General features: G+C 45.1%; 1 protein-coding gene across 1 annotated transcript; it reads left to right on the top strand.

The window, feature by feature from the left end:
• On the top strand, positions 1–26,187 carry COPG1 (COPI coat complex subunit gamma 1). Its single transcript, XM_053377953.1, has 24 exons — positions 1–200; positions 1,774–1,826; positions 1,917–1,997; positions 2,750–2,821; positions 3,783–3,862; positions 5,112–5,187; positions 5,412–5,504; positions 5,963–6,049; positions 6,655–6,812; positions 7,532–7,665; positions 8,687–8,754; positions 9,380–9,568; positions 9,687–9,782; positions 12,654–12,897; positions 14,095–14,170; positions 15,286–15,389; positions 17,066–17,191; positions 17,635–17,703; positions 18,774–18,916; positions 21,450–21,621; positions 22,280–22,377; positions 24,965–25,103; positions 25,210–25,308; positions 25,933–26,187. Exons 1-24 carry the CDS (start codon positions 164–166, stop codon positions 26,061–26,063), a joined length of 2,625 nt encoding a protein of 874 aa, XP_053233928.1. The 5' UTR covers positions 1–163; the 3' UTR covers positions 26,064–26,187.
• Positions 26,188–26,451: the final 264 nt, after the last annotated feature.

Raw genomic sequence — 26,451 nt, forward strand, 5'->3', positions numbered from 1 at the left:
GCTCCAGGGATGCCCAGGGAGGCGCAGTCCACCTTAGTAGCCTGATAGCCCTTCTCGGGGTCCGCGCTCCTTGCCTCTCCCCTTGGCCGGGCTGTGTCGCCTGCCGGCCTCGGCTCTCGGCTCTCAAGCTTCTCCGCGGCCCCTGCAGCAACACAAGGACAGGATGCTGAAGAAGTTCGATAAGAAGGACGAGGAGTCCGGTGAGTTAATGGGAAATAGCAATTCATTTGTCGTCCCAGTTGGGCAGCAATGAAACTACTAGCACGTTTGCATAGCTAAGCAGGGTCCAGTATGGTTTCGAATTGGATGGGGAGCCGCCTCTTGAGATTTCTGCATTGCAGACAGTTGGGCTAGATGATCCTCGGTTTATATGTGAAATTCTTCTTACATAGGAATTCTTTTAGGCATGTATGTTTTGATTGTTGAATTGCTTCAAAATGCTTCGTAGGAAGCGATTCATCAGATAAATAAAGGTGATCTTAAGGGAAGTGCATCTATATCTCTTGCACATCTTATTTTAATAAGGCTTTAAAATGTTATTATGGTCTTTCTGCACAAGGTTTCTTTTGTTCAACCATAATATACTTTTACTGTATGGTGGTTCAGCAGTTGTATACTTTCCCACCCCATAGCTGTTCCATTTCCGTTGGAACATTTATCTACTGTTTTTGCTCCATCTCTCCTAATCTCTTGGGCCTCGCTTGGCAACTTATAAAGCCCTAAGCAAGCGCTCTTGGACTGTTTTAGTTGTACAGTTCCAAATGTGACATTAAGCAGTCTATAAATAAATAGTGCTTACATTTGACTGGTGAGTTTTTTGCTGGTTTGGAGAAAAAGCAAAATGACACCTTCTCCTTTCCTCTCTCTGTGTCTGTATAAGGCAAGTGCCTATCAGTGGTTTCTCTCTCCATCTTTATTTCAGATATGGTACAGCTTTGTTGATAGATGTCTGCAAGCCACCCTTCTTTTGAAACAATAGGGATGCTCATTTTAGGGCAGTACCTTGGGTGGATGAGGGAACAGCTAATGAATTTGGTTGACAAGATATGTTGGATAACTAAGTCACCTAGACATTTTCAGCTCTGATGGGAGATGCTGGGAATTTGAACCTGTTTTATTCTACATGCAATGCATATGCTTTACTGCTCAGCTATAAACTGTAGATGAGACAGGGCTGCATAAATTTTATTTGTTTTGTTTTTGGTTGTACACTATTGTTTTTTCTTTCTTTTTCAGCAAAGGGCTGGAAAGTGGTATTTGAATTCATAGAATATCAGAAATAGGGTTAATGGGTGTACCTATCTTGAGGTTAATAGCAACTGGGGGGAGGAAAGAATTGAACCTGAGACCTTGTTCACGCAAAGCATGTGCTCTGTCGCTGAGTTATGAGATCTTCTCCCATCACAAGTTTTTCTGTATGTAAGACTCTTTTACAGAGCTGGTAAATTTCCAAGCTTCTGGTTGCTCAAGTAGCTAAATATATCTAAACTTTTTGAAATACTTCCTTCGCTTTCACAGGGTTGGTTACAATGGTGTTAATTGCATATAGCTTGTCAGCCTCAATATATGGGATGACTTGTAGAGGTCTTAGCCTATCACATGTGAGGAATTCCCAGATCTACATTAAAAGTTCTTTTCTGAGGATTCCAAGGTGATAAATATTCACCCCAGCAAAGTTGATGGTGACTGAAATTCAGGGTTTCCAGCTTACTGGATTTTACACTTAGTGAAAAATCCTTGGTCGTGATCACATTTGATGTTCCTTTGTTGCAGGTGGGGGTTCCAATCCATTCCAACACTTAGAGAAAAGTGCTGTGCTGCAAGAAGTAAGTTCTTTAACAGTGCTGGTCTTTTTCTCAAGGAAATACATTTTGGCATATCTCTGAGATCTCATCCATTCACATCTTTCTTCCTAGGCCCGAGTATTCAATGAGACACCTATAAACCCCCGGAAATGTGCTCACATCCTCACCAAGATTTTGTATCTCATAAACCAGGTAATGGGGAGACTTTTTATTTTTTCATTTAAAATGGTTTCTTCTCTATGTTAAACCAGAACTTGTCTGCCTGTTAATGCTTATGAGTAGAGCTTGTGCTGTGCTGCTTGGAAGAACGGCTGTTTCAATAGCAGTGGGTTGTGAATTGTCTTGGTGGTGCTTCCTTTCCCCCCTCCAGGCTGATGAAGCAGGTACCGTTATCAGGCAGCAACCAAGTAGCCTGTGCCAGTTCTCGAAGTGACTCTCTTTTGAAGAGGTAGTTGGTTCTTTCCACCTGGGAAGGTAGCCGCCTTCCAGCAGTTCCTGTAGCCAAGCTGGTGCCAAAGGTATTGCTCTGCTTTCCTTTGGACCACATCAGTGATGCCAAGAGGGAGGTCTTGTCGCCTGGGCAGCCCAGGACCTCCATAAACACTGCCCAGGCTTACTCCCCAGGGACGTCACTTCAGTGCTGCTAATGCAACAGCTTGACTTCATGCCCAGAGGCACACTCCATTGTCTCTTGAGATAATGGAGACAGAGAGATACCAGCAAGAAGCTCTTGTAGCAGGGGTCCTTTTCCACAAAGATGATGTTAACAAAGTTGCTTCTTTCTGACCTCCCAGCCTTGGCAAACTATTGACATGAACTTCCCTCTGTTGCTTAAAGCGATTGCTAGTGTAGATGTGATTTCTGCGGCAATGCTCACTGCAGTTTATTCCACTATTGATTCTAGTTGCTAATAAATGTTGATGGGTTTCTTCCCTGTGTTCCAGGGGGAGCACCTTGGTGTGATGGAAGCCACAGAATCCTTCTTTGCAATGACCAAGCTGTTCCAGTCCAATGATGTAAGCATGCCAAGTCTGCCTCTATATGTTCACATAGGGGAGGGGAAGGGTATGGGAGGCCTATCCTTTAGTGCACGGCTGTCCAAACTCCAAGAGACTTCAATCTACTCCTGTACTGCCGCTATAAAACAACTGGCAGTGATCTACCCATTGGATTGTCCAAAGTTGTTGAGCTTTTTTTTTTCGACCACAGACGTCCCACGATCGACCAGTAGATCGCGATCAACCTGTTGGACAGGCCTGCTTTAGTGTGCAGTCCTGGGCAAGAAATCCTTTTGCCAAAGACCCACTTTGGCAAAATGGTGGGGTGGCAGGTCCACTCCCAAAATGGCCTGAAGCCATTGTTACATTTGTTTCTCATAGAATCATAGATTTGCAGAGTTGGACCCAAGGGTCATCTACTGCAGCCTCCGGCAATGCAGGAATCTCAACTGAAGCATCCATGACAGGTGACCATCCAACCTCTGCTCATATGCAGCCTCCTTTCCTCTCATGACAAAACAGTTTATTTTTTGACATATGCTATTGGTCAAGTGCAGTCATGGGAACATAGGAAGTTGTCTTATACCAAATTCGACCATTAGTCCATCTAGCTCAGTATAGCCTACACTGATTGGCAGTGGTTGTCCAGGATTTCAGACAACAAATCTATTCCAGCCCGACCTGGGGATGCTGAGGATTGAACCTGGACTTTCTGCATGCAAAGCAGATGCTCTGTCACTGAGCTATGACTTGTACCAAAATATGTTCTGGGTGAGCCAATAGCAAAATGTTTGGCGACTCCTGTCCCCCCCCCCCCAGAAATGATAGCAATATCGATTGATTGATTGATTGATTGATTGATTGATTGATTCATTCATTGGTATCCCACTCTTCCTCCCAAAGGATCCCAGGGCAGTGACATTATACCCTGTCCATTTTTTATGCATCATAACACTTACCTCCCTTGTTTTTCTGCCAGCCAACTCTCCGCAGAATGTGCTACCTGACCATCAAAGAGATGTCCAGCCTCTCAGAGGATGTCATCATTGTGACTAGCAGGTGATTCCTTCTTGAGCTGTTCTCCATGCAACTGTTTCCCCTATTTTTATTTAAGTTGTGTGTGTGTGTGTGTCTGTATCTCCTTGAGACCCTTTTAGCCAAGTAGGGTTGGCAGCAGTGCCTATAGGAAACAATGAAGTTGGTAGGTGTTTGAGAGGGAGAAATGATCTTCTTGAAAAAGGGTGTTGAAAGACAGATGCTGAAGTCCTCTCAGTGCAGTTGGACAACTCCAACCTGGAGCAATCCAAGCATGTTCACTGCAGCTGGGAAATCAAGACAAAACAACAAGATAATAGTGCCTTCTTTCTTTCCCCCTCTAAAAAAACCCCTATTGCTTTTTTATCTTGTGGATACTTTCGTGAGAATCTTTCTAGCATACGTGGAGATAAGGAATGTTTTGACTCAGTGGAAACTGTTAACAGCAATGCTTGTCAATGTTTGCAGGCAAATTTGAGCAGTAGTTTGCACCTTCCTTTTGAGTTTGTGAGAGCATGCACATTTTGAAAGACAACAAACCACATTGTTAAGGTGTAGCAACTCGTATTTTAGCTTTTATGCTGTATCTTGTGATTTACGTATTAGCTGTTTTCCTGCCCCCAATGAGGGCGGCACATGTTGTGAAATCATCAGTTTCATAAAGTAACAGGCTACCATAACTTCTCTATTAGGAGCACACTCAGGGATTTACAGGGGTACACATTATCATAATTATTGTGGCCCTTTGGGTCACTCCCACAAAGGCATTTCCATCTTGTTGGGAACGTGCTTCTGTTTCTTCTGGCCTGCAGCTCTTGTTGTGGAGGAGGTGGTGGTGAGGTTAACAAAATTAATCCTCCTGGCAAACTGGGAATACCCCCTCACTCACTCAAGTTTAGGATATTCCAGCATTCTTCAGCAGAGTTTCTTTTTCTTTGAGAAAAATAAGTGGCTCACGTAAATGTAAACAAGCTTTAATAATAAACTGAGAGAAAACTGTAGCAAAATAACATGATGAGCAAGACTAAAACAACATTGTGAGTCGAGTCTGAGGTAAGAAAACAAGAAGAGGCAGTTGGTCCCTCATAACGGACATTATTAACTGAACATAACGGATCACACTGAAGAGAGGGGCTGATTCCAGATCAGAACACACAATCCCTGCCCACCAGATACCAAACATTCAACTGATCAAATTAGGTCCCAGTGTTTTTCTTACAGCTCTCGCCACTGTTGTAAGCAATCCTAAAAACTTTTCCTTATTTTAATCCAGTTTAACCAAAGATATGACGGGGAAAGATGACAACTACAGAGGCCCTGCTGTACGAGCCCTCTGCCAGATTACCGATGTAAGTGCCACAGTGTGATTCTTTGCTGGCGGATCTTTTTCTCCCCGCTACCCCTGCTGTCTTTCCCCATCCTTCCAGTCGTTGTCTCTCTTGAATCCCCCTCTTCTCCCTTGCTTCCTGACTCGCTTCTTTGTTGCTCATTTTGCCCCTTCTCTTAAGTCCTCCTGCCAAATGGCCTCCTGTTTCTGCTCTCACAAGCATCTCTCGCTTTGCCATCCCCTCAGACGACCATGCTGCAGGCCATCGAGCGCTACATGAAGCAGGCGATTGTGGACAAGGTGCCCAGTGTCTCCAGCTCTGCCCTTGTCTCGTCTTTGGTACGTAGGTTCTTGACACACAGCCTGTGCCCCGAGCGAGAAGGGCTGTGTTCGGATTGAAGGAGCGTTACATTGTTTGCCCATCTGTAATAATAAGGGTATACGCTTCTTTTTGTGAAAAGCTAGGATCGGAGAATGTACTTCTTTCCAGGAACTCAGAGTGTCTCTGTTCTTGGTCCCTTGGTGGGCCATTGCTGCATTTTGGGGAAGAAGCAGTGACGTTCTGAAATTTATACCTGTTGCCAAATTGCTTTTCAGAAGCATTGCCTTCCTGAGTTCCGAGACTGTTCCAAGCCACAGGTGGAAAGTGGGTGGTGGTGATAGGCTAACATTAACATGTGCAGCTCATAGAGCCCAAAACCTGTGCCAGATCTTTCTGGGGTCTTCCCTTGTCTCTGCTGGAAGGATTGCAAAGACCACTTCTTTATGTGCCTCTTTGTTGTTATTTTTCTTGACAGCATCTTCTGAAAACAAGCTTTGATGTGGTAAAACGCTGGGTGAATGAGGCTCAGGAGGCAGCTTCGAGTGATAATATCATGGTCCAGGTAAGAATATTAAAGCCACTTTCAGTCATTTTTTAAAAATGACATTGAGTTTTAGGTGTGTGCTTCTGGGTTGATTTGTGGCAGGGAAAGGGAACCCTTGGTCCGCTGACTAAACTTGACCCACCAGGGGTTCATAGGTGCCCCACAAGTCCTTTCCCCCCAAAGCACACCAACCTGCCTTATACATGATGTCCTATGTGATGTTAGGGGGGGGCAGGTAGAGCTATGACTGCCAGTTCACAAGCAGGAACCTCAAAGTGCAGACTCTACTGCCCATTGGCTGGTGGGTGGTAAAGGTGAAGCTTTGTACTCTTAAAGGCACCGCATAGTGTTCTTTACAAGATAGGCGACACTTACAGCTCTACAATTCTGTCATTCTAAGCACAGTGTGGTGCTTTGAAGTCTCAGCTTTGGGACTTCAAAGTGCCCAATCCCTTGACATCACAGTGATGTCTGGTGATTGACAGGTGGGCTACCACACCCACCTGTCACATTTGGCCCTGATAGCTATGATCTGATGAGGTTCTAGCCTGTGAAGCCAAAAAAAGTGAAAATAACCTTGACCCTGATACGACCCATTTTTCTCTCTCCTTAATGTATTCCAGTATCATGCCCTTGGCTTGCTATATCACGTGCGCAAAAATGACCGCTTGGCTGTCAACAAAATGCTGAACAAGTTCATGCGCCATGGCTTAAAATCGCCTTTTGCCTATTGCATGATGATCCGAGTGGCCAGCAAACTGCTGGAAGAAGAAGCTGGAGGGTAAGTCCTACTGCTTGCTATTGTTTTTACATCCCAGGAAAAAACATTCTGCGTAACGCTACACCAAACGTTCTTCAAATTTGATTTTGGGCTTTTTTAAAGTGTTGGAAAGTTTCCCAAATTCACCTGCAAGTCTTACCTTTCTTATGTTAGCATCATTAAAATGGAGGAAAAGGTCGGCTGCTTCTAAGAAAGTAGGAAGTCCATTATAGGAACATAGGAAGTTGCTTTGTACTGAGTCAGACTATTGGTCTATCTAGCCCAGTAATGCCTGCACTGATTGGCAGCAGCTCTCCAGGATTTCAGGCGGGAGTCTCTTCCAACCCTACCTGGAGATGCCGGGGATTGAACCTGTGACCTTCTGTTTGCAAGCTGGATGCTCTACCGTTGAGCTGTGTTCTTTCCCCAATCAGTTTTGGTTGCATTAGAACAGCACTGAGAGCAAGCAAAGCTATTTGGGCTGGGAGGCATGGCCCTTGATGATACTGCCTTGCAACCAGATCTGATTCCTCCCACCCTCTAAAACTCATATGCCGCTCAATGGTGGCAAACTGCCCCCCTTCAAGTGGATAATACACCTCCAAGCAGTTGGGTCACTTCCAAAAATTCAGTTTGCTCTCCCAGTGGACAGCCATGCAAGTTTTTAAGTCAAGCAGTTGGCTTATGCATGGGACCTGACTCCTCCTCTTCTTCCTCCTCCTCCTCTTTTGGTGTCCTAGCCGTGACAGCCCCCTGTTTGATTTCATTGAGAGCTGCTTACGGAACAAGCATGAGATGGTGGTCTATGAAGCTGCATCTGCCATTGTTAACCTGCCCAGCTGCTCGGCTAAAGAACTGGCGCCGGCTGTGTCTGGTAAGTTTTTTAATTGTTGAAGGAAAGGGAGGCTTGCTGGACGCATGCCAGTTTGCTTACTGGTCGTAAAACTAAAGTTTCGCTGTCAAGAAAAAGCACTCCCTTGCTGGGTTCAGTGCAGGAATCCCCAGCATCTTGAGGGTTGCTGTGTGTTGCAAAGCAGGCCTGTGAGTGCTGTAGGATAGCATCAGCAAAGTGACATGCAGGCAGGCTCATTGATTGAGATGGTGCATTTGGGCCCTGGGAAGATTGGATATGTGATGTAAGAAAGCGTTTGCCTAATATTAGGCACCAGGCCAAAATGTTCCTCTTTAAGCAGGCCTTTGCTTGATTTGATTGACATCCTATGCCCTTTTAAAATGTGTTAGGGGGTGTTATTGGGTGGTTATTGTTTGTATTTTGATTATGTACTTTGTGGTTTTATAGTCTGATTTTTTTCCTGTGAACTGCCCTGAGACCTTCGGGTATAGGGTGGTGGAATAATAGCAGTAGTAGTAGTAGTAGTAATGGTGATAATAATAATAAATTAATAATATGATATTTGCTAAGAAAAGTGTACTCTAAAAGGAATCAAAATCCACTGTGAATATTAAGAGAGGCGTAAGTGAGTGGATGAACGATGACTTGATGCAGGAGCAAAAACCTGGTCATGTCTTGTCATCTCCAACAGACAACATCAACCAGGGGTAGCTAACATTGTGCCCCCCAGATTTTGTCGGACCTCAACTCCCATCATCCCCAGGCAGGCTGGTCAATGGTCAGGAATGATGGGAATTGTAGTCTTAGAACATTTTGAGGGTACTGCATTGGCTATCCCAGCTTAGATTTGGTGACTGGTGGACAAAGCAATGTGCATTTGTCTCCTCTGGGAATGAGACAAATATGTCTCTTCTGCAAACTTCTTGTGTTCCAGTTTCACCCCTTATGCAGACTGTGATCTGAATCTTTGCTGAATCGTTGCAGTATGGCTGGTGTGACTATCTTGCCAATAATACTCTATCATTATTATTATTCATTTTAGTGTTACAATTGTTCTGCAGTTCACCCAAGGCAGCACTTCGCTATGCAGCTGTTCGAACCCTCAACAAGGTAAGAAGGCTCAAAGAACTCTGTGGCCAGTTGGGTTTGCCTGCTTGGGTAGGGCTAAATTCTTAGTCCTTGGATAGGTGAAATAATAAAAAAGAAGTGCCATTGATCCTATGAGACCAGCTGATAGGAACAGATTTCACCGGTTCTTTGAACCACCTCTCTGGTTATGTGTCCATTTCTTGGTTTTCTGAACTGTGGTTTAAGAAACTGGGAACAAGTTTTGAGGCCCACATACTTCTTCCCCTGCACACTGCCTTAATTTTAAGTCTCAGCTCCTTTTTGTATCCCAGGCAGGAAAATCTGGGTCAGTGTTCCACTAGCCAGGATCAACTGTGAAGATTTGTGTTGCTAAACTGGCATTAAACCACAGCATTAAACTCTGCATTTTGTATGCAAGGTGGAACTGTAGCTCAAAGATAACAAGGCAAGAGCTGAAGTTGGAGCACAACAAAAACAGTTTAATAAATGGCAGTTTATTTGTGTCAGAAACTTTATGATTCTTGCCCATTGTGCCGAAGTTGTGAACTCTCCCAGGGGCTCTTGTATTGAAGATACTCTATATTCATGCTTACAAGTTCAGCCAGCCTGCAGGAAGCAAATTCTTCTTTCTGTTCCTCACCACTAGGTTGCTATGAAGCACCCGTCTGCTGTGACTGCCTGCAATCTTGATCTGGAGAATCTGGTCACAGACTCCAACCGCAGCATTGCCACCCTGGCCATCACCACCCTGCTGAAAACCGGCAGCGAAAGTAGCATTGACCGGCTCATGAAGCAGATCTCCTCTTTTATGTCTGAAATCTCCGACGAGTTCAAGGTATGGAAAGACTCGTGCTTGGGGCTTTTCTTGAGCTTTTCTGCTTGTGGGATGTGGGCTGGTGTGAGACGCAACTCCGGTCATTGAGTGTGCTTGTTGCATTCCATGTTCTTTCCAGGTTGTTGTGGTACAGGCCATCAGCGCCCTCTGTCAGAAGTATCCACGCAAGCATGCCGTCCTCATGAACTTCCTCTTCACAATGCTGCGTGAGGAGGTAAGTGTCGCCGTTTGCATCGCTCTCCTCATTATTGGCTCGGGTCGATCTTTCTCCTGCAACCTGCGCAACCCAAAATGGAAGCCTGCGTGACAGAAATATGACTAGCTTCACCTTACAGCTTGGACTGCAGGAATCTGATACGATGTAGAAGTATTTTAACCCAGTATGTTTCCGAGCACAATTCATAGTGTTTGTGCTGACTTTTAAAGCCCTAAACAGCCTCAGCCCAGTATACCTGAAGGAGCGTCTCCACCCTCATCATTCTGCCCAGACACTGAGGTCCAGCGCCGAGGGCCTTCTGGTGGTTCCCTCACTGCAAGAAGTGAGGTTAGAGGGAACCACACAGAGGGCCTTTTCGGTAGTGGCACCCGCCTTGTGGAATGCCCTCCCATCAGATTTCAAAGAGATAAACAACTACCTGACTTTTAGAAGACATCTGAAGGCAGCCCTGTTTAGGGAAGTTTTTAATGTTTGATCTTTTATTGCTTTATGATTATGATGATTATTAATATTCTGTTGGGAGCTGCCCAGAGTGGCTGGGAAAACCCAGCCAGATGGACAGGGTATAAATATATTATTATTAATTTATTAATTTATTATTTCCCCACTTGAGTAATGTCAGTCAGATGCTACCACTGCTCATAGGGCACATGCCTACTGCAGGCATGTTACATACTTGTCAATACAGTATTAGCTAAAACCCACTCACCATTTCCTGCAGAAAAGCATTGCTTACTGATTATGCTGTACTTATTTGGTGAACATCCTTAGAAGCCTCCGCATGACTGGGAACCTTGATAAAGCAAAGCAGTCACAAGGAGACTTTTACATGCATTTAGTCAAGCCTGCTTAGAAGACCACATCGGACCTTCTCACTCAACATGGTTCAGGTGCACACAAGTGCGCATGAGGACAGTGGGGGCTCTATGCAGTCTGTTTAATGTGTAAATAAGGCTACAGTTTGGGTTGAGGGATTTTCTAAGGTGCTGCTTGGTGTTAGATTTTTTTAAACTGTCAGCCTGTCTCCATATTTTAGATTAGGGAAAGGGAGATGTTTTGGGTCCATGGGCCAGGTCTTTATCAGAATTGGCCTTGTGGACCAAATTTGACAGGTGGGTGCTAGTTTTGCCAGCCCTGGGTGCTAGTTGCCACCTGTCTTGCCACCCCCTTTGGAATGGGCACCAGCTCCCAGCCAGTTGTTGCCCATTTCAACATACTCCCCCCCCCCTGAAAATCTGCTCTTGGGAATCTTATTAGCAGCCTGAGTTACATCAGCTCTGTCCTTTGCTAATGCCACAGTGCTTGCCAAGGAATGAGTTACCCCCTTAACCATTTTTACAGGCAGATCACCGACAGAAGTCAATTATTTTTCCAGATACTTTTTTTTTCTTCAAAAAAGCAATCTGATGCAGTGTCTGTTTTTCTAAATATATTAACCAGCTGGCAATATTTTCAGTTGTATTGCTTTCTAGTAAGATCTGGATAAAACTACGGCTATTTAAGCTGATTTTTCTTTCCCTCTGAAAATGGAATGTTCTGTTCTGATAGCTTTTTGTGTGGGTGGAGAGTATCGTCCTGAGTATTCTGGTTTCAGATGTTCCTTCCATTCCGTTTATTCCTAATGGCTCCAGGGCAAACAATCTGAGACGGCTGCAGCTTCAGATATGGACCGAACTTTAGATGAGGCAGCACATTTTTAAATCCTATAGGGCAAACAATGGTCTCTTTCCCTGCAAACATAGCCTATTCTATTTGTAATAAGCAGCTGTTGGTTGTATCTGGGAAGATGAAATGCTCTTGTTTTCCTAGTATGCCATTTTATGAAAGAACCCAATATTCTGTTTATTTGGGGGCTTCATGGACATGAAAATATTATTGCTTGATGGGCTGTCCCACCTCTGTCCATCCATTCTGTTTGATATGTGCCTTAATTTTGTTCTTGAAAACCTTCCTGCCAACACTGTGATTTATAGCCAGTCCCTGGGGACTCTTCAGCAGAAGATTTAGGCTTGGAACAGGAGAAATGCACAGCTTCAAAACCCAGCGCTCTGCATGCTGGAGGCTGTACTCAGGGTGCCTCCAGGCTGTCGGTGTTTTGTGGAAGGGATTCAGGCGCTTGCCGGATCATTAGCTTTATGCAATTAAAATGGATTAAAGTGTTCTGTCTCCCTTGCTCAACAAATCCACTTTTTAAAAAGGACACTCTTCGATTTGGAAAGTGGCAGGGAAGTGCACTGAAGTGCGAGTTGAACAAATGATTAATGGGAAGATGTCTAACTACTCAGCAAGCAAATTGGGATGAGTGCAGGATGAATGCTCATTGTCTCTACAACAACCCAACTGGCACGAATGCTCAGCACAGATTGGACTTGATCTAATCTCTGCATAAGCTTTGTGCAGACAAATTGGGAAGAATGCTGAATAAACAGGTTGTCTTGAACAGCCCTAAGGCTTTTCCTTTTGCACCTGTGCCTTCCAGTAAAGTCTGTCGCTGCACTTTTTTCAGGCTTTTATTCTCAGCCATATGCATGAGACACCCTTTTTGGTATCCCATTTTCTTTTTCCAACAGAAGGCAGCAAGCAAAAGAATTATAAAAATGCAAATTGGTTGGAGCAGGACAATGGAACAGGCAGGGGAGGTGGCAGGGTGTCCCTTTATAAAATGAAAGCATAAAATCCTAAAGATTCCAGACTCTTTGCTAAACAGTGCAGATGAGTAAGTGCCCTGACACCCTCTTGCCTTGAAATGCAGGTGAAAAATCCTTATTACCCAGTAGCTTTTCTTTTCTTTTTAAGAAAGGTACTGTAGAAATAGAGCCACTATCCTCCACTGAGCTTTCACCCTGACTCATTCATGTTCCTGTCCAGGGTGGCTTTGAGTACAAGCGAGCCATTGTTGAATGTATCATCGGCATCATTGAGGAGAACTCAGAGAGCAAGGAAACCGGACTCTCCCACCTGTGCGAGTTCATTGAAGATTGCGAGTTCACCGTCCTGGCCACTCGCATTCTCCACCTGCTGGGCCAGGAAGGGCCTAAGACCAACAACCCTTCAAAGTACATTCGTTTCATTTACAACAGAGTCGTCTTGGAACACGAGGAAGTCCGGGCAGGTACATGCACACATACAAGGAGCTTATTGAGTCAGGTTGTCGGTCAGTCTAGCTCAGGATTGTCTGGGCTGCCTGGCCGTGGCTCTCCAGGATTCAGGCAGACAGGAGTCTTTCCTGTCCAGAGGTGCCAGGATTGGAACCTGGGACCTACTGCCTGCAAAGCATGACAGCCTCTCCTCCTCTTTATGCTGTTGGGGGTAGATGAACTTTCCTGACTTGAAATCAAATCAAGGTAAATGGTCACTTGGGAACAGGATTTAAATTTTAAAATGGGAACACTGCTTGATTTCTTCTGAACATTTTCATCCTTATGAAGCAGGGATGGTGAACCTGTAAGTCTCCAGGTGCTGTTCGACTCCAACTCCCATCAGCCCCAGCTGGAAGGGACAATGGACAGGGATGGTGGAAATTGTAGTTCAGCAGCATGTGGAGGGCCACAGATTCTCCATTCCTGACGTAAAGAATGTACTGATAAAGAGCGATGACACCTTACATGTTATAAGAGGATATCAGCTGCAAGGGATAGTTCAGATACTTCTGTTATATGAGGTTCTAATGATAACATAAAAGCTATTTGTTCCTGGTTCAGTCCTGTGAATATATTCCTATTCCATGCTTGGCTAAACCTTTAAGGCAGTGGTTTTCATCCAGTGTGCCGTGGGACCCTGGGGTGCCTTGAATGATGGTCGGGGGGGTACTGCGGGCAATACTGGCCTCTGTCCCTCTTTCCTCCCCTCCCTCCCCTGATGCCCTCTCACGTCTCTACCTCCCAAAAGCTTGCACAACTGTTTATTGCAGCAGCCCTGGCTACAACCTCCCCAGGCGAATGGTGCCTCTGGGGGTACTTCCCAGACCCCCGTGGGGCAGTGTGAGGATGCACCTCTCTTTGGGGCAGGAGAAGCAGCTCAGAGACCGGGGCGGCAGCTGCGGCTGCCCAGAGGACTCCCAAGGAGAGGGGAGAAGAGATGAGGCTGAGGGAAAACTCCACAAGGGAGGGTGTTCAAAAAAGGGTGAGGGACTGCAGCTCTGCAGGCAAGGGGTGACATAACTGGGCTCTAGAGCCCCACAAGGATGCTACAGAAAGAAAGTATTGGTCAAGGTAGCCGTGGACCCAAAAAGGTTGAAAACTTCTGCTTTAAGGGTCTTCCCACACTGTCTTCTCCAGCTGATCATCCCTCTTTCCTTTCTTGCTTACAGGTGCTGTGAGTGCTCTGGCTAAATTTGGGGCTCAGAACGAAGAAATGCTCCCCAGTGTCCTTGTGTTGCTGAAGAGGTGAGTTGTGATTAGAACAGCATGACCACACAGATCTAACACAAAACACAAAAAGCTCTCCCTGGGAAAGATGGGCAGTTTTTTTGCTGTTGAGACAGCTCAGGAAAAAGCCAGACATGCTGACTATGTGGCCTAAGCTGATTTCATAATTACTCCTGCTGCTGTGTGGTCAAAGAGGGCTGGCATGGACTACAGTACCCTGCAGGAATCTGATTGGATGCGGAAGTCCCGCTGATTTTCCCCAAGCAAACGATGCACAGACCTGCTTTAAATTTCTTGCTTCCTTTTGATTTAGAAAAAACTGGCTGGCTGGTCAGTGCTACTGGAAACCCAGCCCGATAGGCGGGGTATAAATAATAAATTATATTATTAATATTGTTGTTGTTGTTGTTGTTGTTATACCATTGCAGCTAGGACTGTTGCTGTTGGATTCATGTCCCTGGCCAAAGAGGCAGAGCAGACAGAATTGAGACATCAGGGTTTCATGTGTCTGGATTTGAGGATAGAATCAGTGCAGAAGGCTTAAGAAAATGAACAAAATATTTTTAACGGGAGCAGTAACGTCTCACTTTGCAAATCCCCAAAATAATAAAAACCAGAGGAAGGGAAACGCAAAATTGGAAAGTGCCGAATAAAAATATAAGACTTCCTCAGATGGAATGGAGGAGAACTGTTAGAGGCCTAAACATATTAACCAAAAAGTGCTGACACAGCCTTGGGTTTGCTTCCAGAAGGAGGATTGAAGGAGGGCAGGGGTTGCGTGCATTGATGCAGTTCTCTGATCTTAGTCTCTGCAACAGATTAGGAGCTTAGCAGGGTCAGCACAGATGCCTTGGTCGAAAGAAGGGATTGTTCCCAGGCTCGGATGCACTGAGGTGGCCACCCATTGCAGATTCACTCTTGTATTTGGCACCACAAAACAATCTTAATGGGCTCTGAGTAAGCAGCTGTTTCCTGACTGTTGTCAGCACTGGGACAGGCTATATATGCTGCTGATCCCTTCACCGCAGAGCATGCCATCCTCTTTCTTGACCATCTGGATTGGATTAACTTGGATAGGTCCATGTGGATTTAAGTGATTCCCACTGAGCAGAGCTCTCTGATCTTGATTTCAGGTGTGTGATGGATGATGACAATGAAGTGAGAGACAGGGCCACGTTCTACCTGAGTGTCTTGGAGCAGAAACAAAAAGCCCTCAATGCTGGCTACATCCTGAACGGTAACCAAGCTGCCAATTTGGGGGCATGTGAAACGTAAAGTCACATTTATGGCTGGAATTTGCCATAATGTGGAACGGGTTTGGGGGAGTTTTAAAAAAATAATAATCTTGAAGATCGTGACAAAGATTTGACAGAATTGTAGGTGCTGTAGTTTGGCTTGAAACTTCTGTTGTGTTTTTCTTTTTAAAAAATAAAAATAAAAGCTGACTTGCAAGTTGCTCAGGTTAGATTGGGAAACTGTTTTGTAGCCCAAACTCTCAGGGCAAATTTTATAGTGATATCAAAATTGTTCACAGTCACATAAGACATCTGCTGAATAAATCCGTAGCTCTAACTCAAGGAACTTAAAATTCTCAGCTTGTTCACCCTACTACCCCAAAACAATGCCACCCCTAGCTTACTTTTAAAAAAACAAATAAATTATATTTTATTGAAAAGTTTCGGTGAGAAAATAAAGTAGAGGGGGGGGCGGGAATGAAAAAGGAAGAGAGACCCGTAGCTTACTTAACTCTTATTTATGCTAAAATTCACCACATTGGCTTTTGTCAAAGCTATATACAGACTGACAAGGCCAGCTCAAAATGTTTACCTGCCTGAAGTGAAGCACAAGTCTGCCCCTTGTCCTCCCAACTCCCCATTCCACATGGAGAAGCCAACTGGCCTGGCCTCTGAACCTTCCTATGCTGCGTGTGAGACAGCTGGCTAGTTTTGGGGAGCCAAAAGAGGCTGTGCAGCATACGTGCAGGTCTATCCTCCAATGGAAGGGAATGGCCAGGAGGCTTAGGAGGGACCGGACCCTGCTGCCCATTTACCCCAGTATCTGCTGCCCAAGGCACTTTGCCTAACAGTAGGGCCGGCCATGCAGATTGATTTCCCTTCTATCCCAACCTAGTAACTGTCAACTTCCAACCAGCTCATCATTTCCACCTTTAACATAGTGCAGTTCCTCTCAGCCAAGGGGGTTGGTTAGAAAGAAGGAACAGGAAGGAAGGCAATAGATGACCCCTTATTTCCACACCCGCCAAGCTAGGACAGCAAAGTGCATTGTGCAGCATTGATGAATTGATGGTGTATTAGGGGAAGGCTTGATGGATAGCTCTGAAGGCTCCTTTTTGGTTGCCAGCATTTACTGAAACTTTTCAAGTCTGTCTAAACTGTGGGTCAGCGGAGATGGCTTTGTGTAGCATGAAGGGCAAATGGGGATTTTAGCCTGATTTCCAGATCTGCTTCTCTTCCTGTGCAGATTGTATAATAAGGGATGGCAGAGCCTCTGTGCTCCCTGAGCCCTGAATGGGAACAGATGCATGCCAGTTGTTTTGTACGCAGCTCTCAGGAGGAGAGTTGTCTCCATAGGTACCCTTTTGAGGTTATGAGTGTCCCCAGCTCCCTGAAATGCAGATATTCATCAGGAATGGATTTGCAGTGAAGCATTTGGTTCCTCTGCATCTGGATAGGAATATCTCCTCAGTGGGTAGTTGCTCCTAGCTCAATCAGCAACCCATTTAAGCTGTAGGGGATTAAATTGGCCCCAAGCCAAGCCCTTTAAGCAGGTTTTGGGATGAGGCCATATGGAAGAGCAGATGTGGAGACTTAATTGAGCTCTGATTTATAAGGCGACAAAGAGGTCCCTGGTTTCCTGTTAAGTTCAATTTTGGTCACCCTTTCTCTTCTCCAGGATTGACTGTATCCATCCCTGGCCTGGAGAGGGCGCTACACCAATATACACTGGATCCTTCTGAAAAACCCTTTGACCTGAAGTCTGTTCCCTTGGCAACTGCCCCCATCACTGAACAAAGAACAGGTAATTGAAGAAATAACAAGGGACAAACTTTCTCATCAGTGTCTAGCACAGCACGTTTCTTGGGGATTTTCCAGTTCTCTCTGCCCTTTCAAGGTGGCCCAGCTTGAATTTCAGGGGCCCTTTTCACAGCAGCACCTGCGATATTATGAATTGCTTCAGTTTCATCTTGCTAAGACATCAGGGACCGTTTTCTTTTCCCCTTATGCTGCTACCTGATCAGAATATTGGTGCCATCTTCTTCCATTGCAGTAATCAACCTGCTGTTTGTTCCAATTCTGGCTCTCTTCCCACCTCCTGTCCTGGTTTTCTAAATGAGCACCAAAAATAAGGTGCTGTTTCTCTGTAAGAGGTTCGATTCCCCTTTTGAATTACCACAACAGAGCTTCAGTTTAGCAAACGTGAATTACTGTACATGTGCTGTGTTTTTCTTGCTCCATTTGCAGAAAATGCTCCGGTGTCTGCCACCAAGCAGCCAGAGAAAGTGGCAGCGACCAGACAAGAAATATTCCAAGGTATGATATTGCCTTGTATTTGAGAATAGAATGTGACAGTTGAGCAATCTGTAGGATTATTCCCTCAGTCTTTCGATATCTGAGATTTTTCTGATAGAAGTGTGTTAACTAGAAATGTTTTTGGGGAGAGTAGAGTCAAGATCAACTACTTTTTTATGTATATAGCAGGTGGGGGAACTAGATCTGGCCATTGGGCTAGTTCCTTATCTCCCCCACTTGTGGGCCAACTTTGACTAAATAGAAATGGACAAATTGCCAGTTCCAGATGGTATCCACCTCAAGAACTCAAATGTGAAATTCTTGATCTTCTAAACAGAAATATGAAACTTGTCCCTCAGATCAACCTGCATACATTAGCTACTTTCCAGTTCTCAGGTAACACCATTTTTTAAAAAAGGGATCCAGCGAGGATCCTGAAAGTTAAAGGTCAGTTAGCTTAATGTTTGTTTGGGGGAAACTGGTGGAAAGTATTGTTAAGGAGAAAATAGCCAAACATATAAGAACAAGTCTTGCTGAAGTAGAACCAGCTTGGCTTCTGTGAGGGAAAATCCTTTCTCACAAATCTATTAAGAGTTCTTTGACGGTGTCAACAAGCATAGATAGAGATGATCTGTGGTGTACTTTGACTTTCAAAAAGCTTTCCACAAGGTACCTCACCAAAGACTGCTGAGTAAGCAATTCCTGGATCAAAAATTGGTTAGGTGCTAGAAGCAGAGAGCAGGAATAAATGGAAGTCCCCCAAAGATCAGTACTGGGACCTGTGATTTTTAACTTGTTCATAATTGAATAGGATGCTGGACTAGATGGTCCATTCTCCTGATTCAGCAGGCTCTTCTTCTGTTGTTCTGTACTTAAATGTTTTTATCCATGTTTTACAGATGAGGGGACTGAGGCTGGGAGTTGTTTATTCCCCAAGCTATGGTCTAAGTAGAGCAGAAATCTTGAATAGGTTCCACTTGCCAATTCTTTCTCTCTCTCTCTCTCTCTCTGTCCTTGCACTTGACTTTAGAACTCATGCTCTGACAGTGAATGGAAACCTATTTGTTGCCTTTTTAAAAACTGTATTTTAGAACAATTAGCTGCCATCCCAGAGTTCCAAGAACTTGGCCCGCTGTTCAAGTCCTCTTCCGAGCCAGTGGCTCTTACAGAATTGGAGACGGAGTATGTGATCCACTGTACCAAGCACACGTTCACAAACCACATGGTGTTCCAGGTGGGTACTGCGTTGAAAATACATGAGTAGTGACAGTAGTCTCTTCCATTTATAGATGGGTTAATGTCTTGACATCTCAGAGCTGTTTACAGTATAATATATGCACAGTGGGTGCAATAAAAATAATGTCACATGGTTTACCTTCAAATAAACGCCAAATATGGTTTCCATATCCATGAAAACAGTATCAGTATAAATAAAGTCAAATAGCATTTGAGGCAGCATAAGGTAGAATCCTAACAAACATAAAACACCCTTTTCATACCGCCACTTGCCCAGGCTCATGATCACAACATCCGTTCCCCGGTCACTACAATCATTCACTACCTCTGTCAACCAACCCATTGCACTCAGCACCCACATACAAAGGATTGCTGCCAATCATATACATATAAGAGACTCTCCTTCTCTGGAGGCTAGGACCCTAGCCAATGGGTTCAAATTACAAGAAGGGAGTTTCTGACAAAACATCTGGAGGAACTTTCAGACAGTAAGAGCTGTTCCAGCAGTGGAACGGGGTCCCTCGGGAGGCGGTGGACCCTCCTTCCTTGGAGGTTTTTAAGCAGAGGTTGGGTGGCCATCTGTCATGGATGCTTTAGCTGAGATTCCGGCATTGCAGAGGGTTGGCCTAGAGTAGACGCTCCTCAGGGCCCCTTCCAACTCTATGGTTCTGTGATTCTACATATGCTTGCACACCTCTCTGTCCTCCATCCAGGCAGTCAAGAGGCATACTTAGAGGTCAAGGACATATTCTCGTGAGATAAAGCACTCAGAGGTTCGAAGCAGGGCTGTGGCTGGTGAAGAGATTGTGGCCTGGGTAAAGTCTCAAGAGGCTTAGTTAGTTAGAGAGCTGCCTTTGGTCCCTGGTTCTGAGGTTCCCCATCCCTGCCCTAAGACTTAACCACATTGGGTCTGGGTTTAAACAAAATGAGTAACCGTGGTTCATTAGAAACAGAAGCAGAACCTTCCAATCCTCTTGTGGCTGAACTGGAGGAGGAGAATGGGGGGCATGCAAATAACACGGAGGCTTAGTGCCTAGAATGATTCATTTGGGGTTGTCCCTTCCAGAGGCCTCAGACCAGAGCATTTCCCTCAGCTAAGCAGGGTCAGATGATTGATGCATGCAGCACAGCTCCACGAGGGTAGGTTGGATTAGCTTATAGCAAGGCACAGGCTCCTTTTTATATCTGAAAGATGGGGAGATGTCCTAGTGGGTGTCTACCTGACCCCGTTACAATGCTAAGAACCACTTTTGATGCTGATCCTAAAATATATGCAGATTTGTTTTACTACTGAAAGTGTATATGCCTTGGGAAATGTGCACTCCAGTGGTGATGCTGGAGGATGGAAAGCCATTCTTAAGGATGTTTCAGCCCAAGAAATATTGTAGCACAAGAAGCCAATGCAGGCGACTCTCAACTTACACTGGGGTTATGTTCCGGGGATAGGGTGTAAAGCCAAAATCGTGTATTGTCAAAACTCATGGGGCTCAATGGCATGGCAGGTGGGATTGCCAAAGTCTTTCCCCCCCCCAGAAATATGCCTCTTTTCCACCCATTTTTTTTATTTGATTGATTGATTGTCAAACACTTAAAGCTGAATAGTTAAATGTGTGTAAGTTGTGAGTTACTGTATATGGAAATTGGATCTTCATGGAAGCAGGCTCTGTGCCTATGCTGGCTCAAGAACTGCACTGGCTTACAGCTTAGTTGGGTGTGGAGGGTCAACCCAGGACCAGTGCAGGCACTATGTCTGTAGATGCACTAAAGCAGATGCCTTCTGCAGTTATCGCCTTAAATGTGGGTCTTAATAGTGTGTCTTTGAAAACTATTGTTGGAAACCAGTTAACCTGAAAGACCGCCTACGCCTCTGTAAACCAGCAAGATCATTTATATCCTCTGCATATCTCACCCTACAGAATGTTATAGGATGGTGCCCCCAAAATGGGCATTTTCCGCTATTGCCCCTATATTATGGAATACCCTTCCCTCTGAAGCAGCAACCACCAGTAACTTCAGATATCTTATAAAGAAACATATTTTGGCCCAGGTTTTCCCTAATCCCTAAGATCATACTCTGTCTTAATGTAAATTCCCTGAATTTTTGTTTTTATATATTACTTTTATACAGTATTACCCTTTTACTGAGCCCAGGATCTCCGTACATAGTGCCCAGGTTTGTGCCGTGGAGAGGTCACTTCGGTGCTGCTAACACAGGAAAACAACATGGGGGGGGCAGCAGTTATGAGTTTCTGGTCTCTGCAGCCACAGCAGGTTGCTGTGATTCTCTGACAGCCTGGCTTTGCTCCCTGAAGGACACTCCATTGTCTCTTGAGACAGACAGATACCAACAATTGGTTTTATGTTGTATTTTTTGTTTCGTTTTTGTGTTGTATATTGCTCAGAATTATTTTTAAAGAAAGATTAAGTGACTTAGAAATGCTTTTAAATAAACAACCCCAAACTTTACAGTACAGTACAGTAAAGTACATTCAGTATTTTGTGCCATGACGTTCCTTGATTTTCCCTGATAGTTTGACTGCACAAACACCCTGAATGATCAGATCCTGGAAAATGTCACAGTGCAGATGGAGCCAACTGAGGCATATGAGGTCATTGGTTACATACCTGCCAAAAGTTTGCTGTACAACCAACCTGGCACTTGCTATACATTGATTGCATTGCCTGAAGAGGACCCAACAGCAGGTAACAAGATTTTCTCTGTTTTCTTCCCTTCTCAGTCAGACCAAGCTGCCTTATAGTTCTGAGCTTGCAGCCCCTGTCCATTTTAACAGACATTAAATGACTTTTGAAAATTCACATACTTTTTATTTGAAGACTTGTCTCAAATGCAGTGCTTGGTCCTGTCAGTGCAAGGATCTATTTTGCACAGTGGGACTGACTTTTCCGGCACGTGCCCTGCACCCGACTAAAATGCTCCAAATGGGAGCCGGGAGGGGGGATCCTGGAACAGATTTAGAGGCATGCTTGGAGAGAAAGGGGAATGTACCATTGTGCCAGTGTAAATCCTTGTGCAGATGGGACAGTTTATTAGCACTGCCTTGGACACAAGCCTATAATAACAGTGTGTGAATTGTAGGCCTAAAGACTTCTAGACACCCTTTCTGTGGAAAAAACTTGTTTACCTTGAGTGAGGTTGGTAGGTTAATTTGACTTTTCTGTCTAGGGGAGAACTGTCTTGTTGGGAAATTATAACATTACAAGCACTCCTCTCAGTCCTCAGTGACTTTTTAATAAATAGGCAGACTGGACGTAGGAGCTGAGACAGGAATATAAATTAACTTGTACATTTCACATTTCTTTGTGCTTGATTTTTTTCTTTTTCTTTTTCCCCTTTCTGCAGTGGCCTGTACGTTCAGCTGCATGATGAAATTCACTGTCAAGGACTGTGACCCGAACACCGGTGAAGCAGAGGAAGAGGGCTATGAGGACGAATATGTGGTAAGAGGAGATTTAGCTACTTTCCTGTCCCTTTTTCAATGTCTCCTGGTCAGGTGGTGAAATGTGAGCCAAGGCAAGGCCATCCAGGGTGACATAGCTTTGCCTCCTGACCTCCTCTGGGGAGCTGTGGCTTGATCTAACAAATGCATTAGAAACCCTGTCTCATCAGGGCCAGAGGATGGATTGACCAGCTTCTGAGCTAACAGGCTGTTCAGTCTCAGCATGTCCAGATGGCTAAGTGTCAAACCTGGGGTGTCCTGTCACCAGCTGCTCACACACAGACCTGGCTTATAACCAGCTGAATGTTGGCAGCCATTTACTTGAAGGCTGTGACATCTCCCTGGGGCAGGACTACTCTGAGCTCCCTGTGCTATCCCCACATTTCATAGATAAAATGCTCCAGCAAAGCTGTTTTGCTTGTAATCTTTTGGGTAAGGAGGGGTTTTTTAAGCAAAATACACCTTTCCCGACACACTTAAAATACCAAAGGCTCTATTCCCCCCCTCCCCGAAGTATGAATACATAATAATATGCTCTAGAGAGTGTAGCTGATGCGCTGTGTGGAGGATAGTGATGAGCCAGCTTTTATGCTCAGTGGGTTTCATTTTATGTATCAGGGCCATTGATTTCCTGTCAGCTTAGGGCACCATAGAAGTGTTCTGAGTGTCAAACCTACAGGAACATTTTGCAGGGAGGGCTCCTTTTCCTCCCTTGCCCTGGGAGTTGTTGTTTTTTACTCCAACCATGCAACTGATATTTCAAACCTGGTCTGTTTTACCTACTCCTGTGCAGAGATTTTCCTTGCCCTAAGACTTGTCTTCTCCCTGCAGCTTCAGTCCCATTACACAGGGTGGCATTTCTTTTTTCCGCTCTGAAGAGCAGACTGCACAATGCAACTTGAACCTGGCTCTGATCTATTGATTTTGCTTCTCTGTTTCTTCCTCCCCACCCCCACCCAAGTGTCTGGCAATTCTGCTGAGAGTCACATCCGCTGTATGCGCTGCTCCAAAAGCTGCCCACTAAAAAGATCATCATTTAAGAATGAAAAAAGTGACAGCATTCAGTGTGCATTTGTGCCATATTAGAAACATAAATGACACCCTGTGTCATGCTGCTAAAGGCTCAAAACATATTCTTTCTCTCTCTCTCTCTCTCTCTCGGCTGGTGTGCAAAGTTATTTCTTGGAAGGGGAGCACACGCCCCTTCTTCATAGGCAGATCATAATGTGAGTCAGGCTCCCTACAGGGAGGCCTTGTGTTACGAGGAGACCAAGTCCCCTTCCTCACCCTCAGGAAATATCATGCAGATCAGTCTGTTTTGCATATTCGTATTCTTCTTTGGCGATCACTTGTAGCCGAGTAAGATTTTAACAAAGATAAGTTTTAACAATGAGTCCGTAAGTGACTGTGGAGGCCAATTCTGGACCCACACGTCCTTCCACAGTGGGGACATTGGTTCCCGGGTGGGAGTTGATCACGGTGTGGATTTGCCAAGCGTGCCTTCCTCCTGAGAGCCAGTGTTGTGTAGTGGTTAAGAGCAGTAGACTCGTAATCTGGTGAACCGGGTTCGCTTCCCCACTCCTCCACATGCAGCTGCTGGGTGACCTTGGGCTAGTCACACTTCTCTGAAATCTCTCAGCCCCACTCACCTCACAGAGTGTTTGTTGTGGGGGAGGAAGGGAAAGGAGAATGTTAGCCGTTTTGAGACTCCTTTGGGTAGTGATAAAGTGGAATATCAAATCCAAACTCTTCTTCTAGCACGTTTCTCCCTTGTGTTCCGAGTTCAAGTGTCTTCAAAGTCCATGACACCTTCGGTAAAGGCTGTAGAGCACCCAACTCACACATAGCGGGCATGATTCATGGGATGAACTCTGTCAGCAGAGGCCCAGTGGAAGTGCTTCTGCTTGCGCGGCAGGGCTTTTCCAACCACCTCTTCCCCTGTGTGCCCCCCCCCCCCAATTGGCTTTTGGAGGGGATGGTCGGGAAAACACTCAGAAGAGCATGCAGGGAGAGGGGCAATCCTTCCATCTGGCAAGCTGATGTTTGTAATGGCGTGACTTGGAAGGGCACACCACTTCTCCGTCCAGCGTGTTACTTGGGTGCTGGCCCAGTGATTCTGTGGAAAGATGGGCATTAAGGGATGTTGAAGACTAGATGGCTGGCAAAGGAGAGGGAGTACAGAAGAGGAGGCAGAGTCACAGGCATATAGAGTACTACGCAAAACGCAGAACACCTTGGCCAGCATCCCTCTAAATCCAGGGGTGAGGAACCTTTTTGACTCCAGGGGCCAAATCCTCATTAGGATCAGCCTCGTGGGCCAAATTCTGTGGGTGGGTATGGTTGCTGATCTGTCAGTCACATGACACATGATTGGCAGGTGGCCAACCTGGGGGGAAATGCAAGCCCTTTAAAACATTCTCCTGTCTTAAAGCTGCTAAATGCCCTTTGAAGCAGCCTCCAAACCCTCCTTTAAATTGGAAGGCGAGAGATGCCTTAATGTGACGGGGGTTACAGCTGCTCAATGAGCCAATGGCAAAGCTTGATACAGAGTGGTATCGATTCACATATCCTTTTTTTTTTTATATTAGCTGGAAGACATTGAGGTGACCATAGCAGATCACATCCAAAGGGTTCTGAAGCCAAATTTTGGAGCAGCCTGGGAAGAAGTTGGCGATGAGTTTGAAAAAGAAGAGACTTTCACGTTATCCACAGTGAAAACACTGGAAGGTAATATTTGCGGGGCTCTTGATATGCTTTCTCTCCCCCCCCCCCCGAGTTTTAAAGTATTTTCTCTTGGATTCTGATATGGTCCCCAATATATTTCTTTCCACAGAGGCAGTAGGCAATATTGTCAAATTTCTAGGGATGCAGCCCTGCGAGCGGTCAGATAAAGTGCCTGAAAACAAGAACTCTCATGCCTTGTACCTGGCAGGTGAGGAGTTGTGCTAATATATTGGTTTCAATTTTTGTGGTGATCCTAATGGGTATGGCTGAGTAAAGGTAAAGATACCCCTGCCCGTACGGGCCAGTCGTGTCCGACTCTAGGGTTGTGCGCCCATCTCACTTAAGAGGCCGGGGGCCAGCGCTGTCCGGAGACACTTCCGGGTCACGTGGCCAGCGTGACGAAGCTGCTCTGGTAAGCCAGCGCAGCGCACGGAAACGCCGTTTACCTTCCCATTATAAAGCGGTACCTATTTATCTACTTGCACTTAAGAGTGCTTTCGAACTGCTAGGTGGGCAGGAGCTGGGACCGAAAGATAGGAGCTCACTCCGCCGCGGGGATTTGAACCGCCGACCATACGATCGGCAAGTCCTAGGCACTGAGGTTTTACCCACAGCGCCAAAGTATAACACTGCATAACTGTTAGCCAAAACATTATTAATGTAAGAGCCATTCTAATTTTCAGGTCTTTTTCTTTTTTTTTTCTTTTTAAGTGTCGTATGTTTCTTTGGAATTTTAGTTTAATGCTCTCGAGGTAGCAGAGATGCAGAATTCTAAGCATTTGAGATGCTGATGGATAGCCTAATGCTATTGTCGTATTCATATCTACTACAGGTGTATTTCGGGGTGGCCACGATCTCTTGGTCCGTTCTCGTCTTGTCCTGACAGACACTGTGACAATGCAAGTCACAGCACGGAGTGGAGAAGAACTTCCTGTGGATGTTGTCATGGCCTCTGTTGGTTAAACACAATATAGGACTTGATATTTCAAACTCTGAAGCCAAAGGGGGTGTTGGAAATGTATCCCCACTACTCTGGATGCTGAGAGAATCATTAGAACATTAGCTCTTTTTCTAATTAGGGGGGGGGGACATTGTGTGAGTTTAAAGCTAGTCTTCAAAGTATGATCAGAGGTTTTCTGAGATACCGAACCAGTAATTTTTTTCAGGATCTCTAAAGCATTTCAAAAGAGCATCTTTTTCATATCAAACTCTGCAGGATCCCAGTGCCTAAAGATGCTCACACCAGCTCCTGTTGTAGTAACAGTGTGTCAGATCCTTTCTGTGATCAGTGAGAGCCCCTCCCATTATGGCAATTTCTATTTGTGTTTGCCATGTTTTAAGCCCTTCAAAA

Source organism: Podarcis raffonei, chromosome 2, assembly GCF_027172205.1.
Source record: "Podarcis raffonei isolate rPodRaf1 chromosome 2, rPodRaf1.pri, whole genome shotgun sequence".
NCBI lineage: Eukaryota > Metazoa > Chordata > Lepidosauria > Squamata > Lacertidae > Podarcis > Podarcis raffonei.

Bases quoted from the DNA above. Each gene is read 5' to 3' on its own strand.
- COPG1 (XM_053377953.1), top strand. From the start codon at position 164: ATGCTGAAGAAGTTCGATAAGAAGGACGAGGAGTCCG. The intron at 6,813-7,531 runs GTAAGTCCTACT...TTGGTGTCCTAG, and splicing joins CTGGAAGAAGAAGCTGGAGG to CCGTGACAGCCCCCTGTTTG. The intron at 9,783-12,653 runs GTAAGTGTCGCC...GTTCCTGTCCAG, and splicing joins TCACAATGCTGCGTGAGGAG to GGTGGCTTTGAGTACAAGCG.